This window comes from Empidonax traillii, unplaced genomic scaffold (assembly GCF_003031625.1).
Source record: "Empidonax traillii isolate 1590-97213 ecotype Southwest subspecies unplaced genomic scaffold, ASM303162v1 scaffold18:size2335232, whole genome shotgun sequence".
NCBI lineage: Eukaryota > Metazoa > Chordata > Aves > Passeriformes > Tyrannidae > Empidonax > Empidonax traillii.
In genome coordinates this window covers 965,887-969,689 of record NW_020955211.1, presented here as the reverse complement: position 1 = coordinate 969,689, position 3,803 = coordinate 965,887, and the positions used below count along the sequence as shown (strand labels likewise).

The window sequence follows — 3,803 nt, the reverse complement described above, 5'->3', positions numbered from 1 at the left end:
CTGCTAACTCCTCTCCCCTGTCAGGTCTCATTCGCTCCACTGCTCTACAAGGACTTTGCGCAACCCACTGCCACCTACATTCGCCTTCTGCTATGAACCAATGCCAAAAGCACGACCGCTTCCCTACGAGATCCCTGCCCAGCGCACAAAATGGCTGTTTGCCCTTTAACCCTGAGGGAGCGGCGGGCGATTCCCCCCGCGGGAACACGGCGCAGCCTCGGCCTCTGTCCCAGGTTAGGCCCAGTTCACCGCCAGGCTCAGCCCCAGCCTCGGCCCGCACAGGGCGGCGCTTCCCCCGCAGCGCCGCCGGGCTGGGCTGGGCTGGGCGGGGCGGGGCGGCCGCAGGGACGCGGCCCCGGGGCGGTGGAGCCGCGGTTGGGGCCGGCGGAGGCCGCGCGGTAACGGGGCCACCTGAGCGGCCGGGGGGGAGCGGGGCCGCCGAGGGCCGGGGTGGGGGAGGAGGCGGTGACGGGTCCCTGTGTTTGGGAAGGGCGTGGAGCGGGTGTTGAGGGACTGGAAGCTGTCGCTGCGTGTCGCAGCAGCAGTGGGTGCGTGTGTCCCTGTGTGTATTTTTGTGTGTTCTGTCGAGAAACAATATGTTTTTCACTTTCAAAGCAGCTTCATTTTCGAGGCGAAATCTTCCTCTCCTTTAAGCTTCCTTAGAACTGGTTTTGATGGTTGAGATAAATTTTACTCTATTCAGAGATTTGTTTTGGAATAACACAATAATGAGAAGAATTTGACTGTTGTGTTAGCATTTTTTTGTTATACCATGGGTCGTCTGTACAGCATTAAACTTAATTCTTTTACTTAAATCCTTTTAGTAACGGTGGGTATGTTCTCTGGCGTTTTGTTTTCCTTGTTTTTTAAAACGTAGTTGACACAATGACAGACTTTGAGAAGAAGCTCCGCCAGGACATGATTTCTCAGCTGCACAACTTTGCTGCCGTGGGAGATGCAGCCAGACTGAAAGCACTCCTCAGTCGTTCCCCGTCACTTGTTAATGCAGCTGCAGGGAACGGCTGGACAGCCCTGATGTTCGGTGCCAGGAATGGACACCTCGAGGTTGTGCGGGTTCTTCTTGAGCAAGGGTAAGCTGCTTAATAGACCCCATTCAAAATCTCTAATTTGCATCCGTTTTTGCCCGTTTCAGTTTCATCTCAGAAAAGTAAGCTTACTGACAGATAACGTCAGAATTTTTGTGGTTAAAACCCAGGAAGGTGTACTCTGTGTCAGTCTGCATTCTCCTGTTGCATAATGCTTTCCATATTTGCTGAGAAACTCTAAAAGTTAAAAGCATCTCTAAAATTGTTCTTCTGATCTTCTAGGATATCTTATCACTCCTCTCAGAGGCCAACAAACTTTGCATTCCATTTCAACCACAATACTGAATATAAATTTGGTGTGTTTGATTGTTCCATTTAGATTTTTTCTATAAATTTTATTTGTAATCCACTTGCATCTGTGTTATAGAGCAGAATTTTTTTGACCCACTGACTCTTAAGTCAGACATGACAGACAAACCTTTACCAAGGTTACCAGTTGATAAATTTCAGCTGTACCTTAGTTTTTGAACAATACACATTCTCCTTCTTGCTTGACCATATCATTGTTACTTTCTTAAGTAAGCATCACATTAAGCGTCTTCGTTGCTTGTCAAAAACTTGCTATTTTCTAGTCATCTGTTGTAGTTCTAGTGTTTCAAGACACTCAAAGATGCAGAGTGCTTCAGTGTTCTTCTTGAGACTCCAAAGAAAATTCATCTTGTAATGAAGGGTTAGAGTCAGATGTGATTCAGCTGAGCTCTACATTAATAAAGCCTATTTGATTAATGTGATTCCTTTCTGCACTCCTGATTACACAACCAAGCAAGTTTAGTTCATTCTGTAGTTATGAGCAACTTCAGGCATAGCATTCCACAGCCTCCAGTCATTGTGCCACCCTTTTTTCTTATTTTTTTCAGTCTTACCAAATCCTGAGACCTCTGCTGAAGCTCATTTTAAAGCATTAGATCAGCCAGTAGTTTATACAGGAATCAGTACATTCCAGCATGTAGAGGAGTATCTCAGTGCCAGATTGTGTGTATTAAGGAGTATTCTGGGATTTGGGGGAATCTACCAGCTGGTAAATAGGATAACAGTTTTTTAAGTTATGCTTGCTGTAAAAAAAGTGAATGTTGCTTTTAAATACTCTTTTCAGGATTGTTCTCTTAGGCAGTTGAGTATAGTTCCTGAGATGATACTGTGGCCTCACTGGTCTCATTTTAGTTAACACTAAGTCCTAATAATTATTTTGACAAATAAAATTGCTGGTTATATAACCATGAATGTCTGTGAAAGTTACATTTCATAACATTACAGAGAATAATCCTGTAAAACCAGTCATAGAATTTTATCACAGAATTATAGAACCGCAGAGTATGCTGAATTGGAAGGGACCCACAAGGATCATCAAAGTCCAACTCCTGGCCCTGCATAGGACAAACCAGGAATCACGCCATGTGCCTGAGAACATTGTCCAAATTCTTCTTGAACTCGTCAGCCTTGGCCACTGTTGGGGAGCCTGTTCCCGAGTCCAGCTACCCCTCTGAGTGAAGAATCCTTACCTGGTATCCAACCTAAAGCTTTCCTGACACAACTTGAGATCATTCCCTCGGGTCCTGTCACTGGTCACCAGAGACAAGAGATCACTGCCTGCCTTTCCTCTTCCCTTGTGAGGAAGCTGCAGACCAGGGTGAGGTCTCCCCTCAGTCTCCTCTCTTCTAGGCTGAACAAGCTTCCCCTCTAGAGATGATGAAGGCATCAACTTCATGGCCCTACTTTGGACACTTTCTGACAGCTTTAGATCCTTCTTATGTTTGCAGACTGGAAAAAAAGATCTTGGTAGTATAAAGCGTTCAGGCCACTGTTGTGGACACTGAAGAACAGCCTGATCGCACTCTGCGCATAACCTCAGCAGATAGAAGGGGGAAGACAAATCAGAACAAAATTCAGTTGACTGAGAGAGAGGAAACTAATAGGAAATTAAGTGACATTTTGCCTAAAGGAAACCTCATCTTTAAAGTTGGATGAGCAGTAGTAGTTTCTTTAGCACAAAAAACTTTGTAAATAAATTTTGAATGCTTTTCTAAACTATACTCAAATTCCCTCAAAACCTACTAAGTTAAACTAAAATCTCAAAATGGTCTTGCTTGTAACTTGATACACAGTTACCTGTATATCAGCAACATTATTATACTGGCATGTCCTGTTTTTAAAAAATTATTAATTTGGCCCTGATCTACTGCACGATCTCGTCTTTGTAGTGACATTTCTGTTTTATTTACCCATTTGAGTTAAGACTGACAAAAAATTTAAATGTGTTATTTTGACTTCCCAGTCAAGCCCAATCTATTTCTGGTTTGGGTTTCTTTTTGAATTGAAATATATATCACAAGGCAATGTTTCCTCATCTATGTCATTTTATAAACATGTGGGTAACAGATCCCTGCAGGGATCAGTATTGCAGTTGTAATGGTGCTACCCCCGGTGGTCCAGGGGAAAATTCACTGCACTGTCACTGCAGAGACCCGGGTTCGATTCCCGGTCGGGGCCCCTCCCCGGGCAGATGGAGCTCGTTAGCCCAGAAGGCAATCCATCTACGTCCTGAGGACCTCGCTGCCACCGTCCAAGCGTGCTTGGCCCCGGCAGATGAACCTCAGGATTAAAGGGTGGGCTCAGTTCCGCGCACACTGTGTCTCACCTAAAAAATCCAATGCGCAGGCTGGAAGGTGGAAAGACCTTCCCCGGTTCTTCGTTCGCGAA

The 3,803-nt window shown here is 45.2% G+C and overlaps 1 protein-coding gene across 4 annotated transcripts in view; it reads left to right on the top strand.

Moving 5' to 3' along the window:
* The first annotated feature begins 217 nt into the window (after nucleotides 1-217).
* The window catches only part of NUDT12 (nudix hydrolase 12), a 12,732-nt gene continuing 9,146 nt past the window's right edge, over nucleotides 218-3,803 (top strand). The window contains exons 1-3 of one of the 4 annotated variants that reach the window (XM_027896950.1): nucleotides 370-398; nucleotides 756-761; nucleotides 875-1,091. In XM_027896950.1, coding sequence (XP_027752751.1) covers nucleotides 886-1,091 — 206 coding nt within the window. In that variant the 5' untranslated portion in view covers nucleotides 370-398; nucleotides 756-761; nucleotides 875-885. Of the gene's footprint in view, nucleotides 234-324; nucleotides 399-458; nucleotides 549-755; nucleotides 762-874; nucleotides 1,092-3,803 lie in introns of those variants that run through there. The other 3 variants (XM_027896932.1, XM_027896957.1, XM_027896941.1) reach the window with 3 other exon arrangements.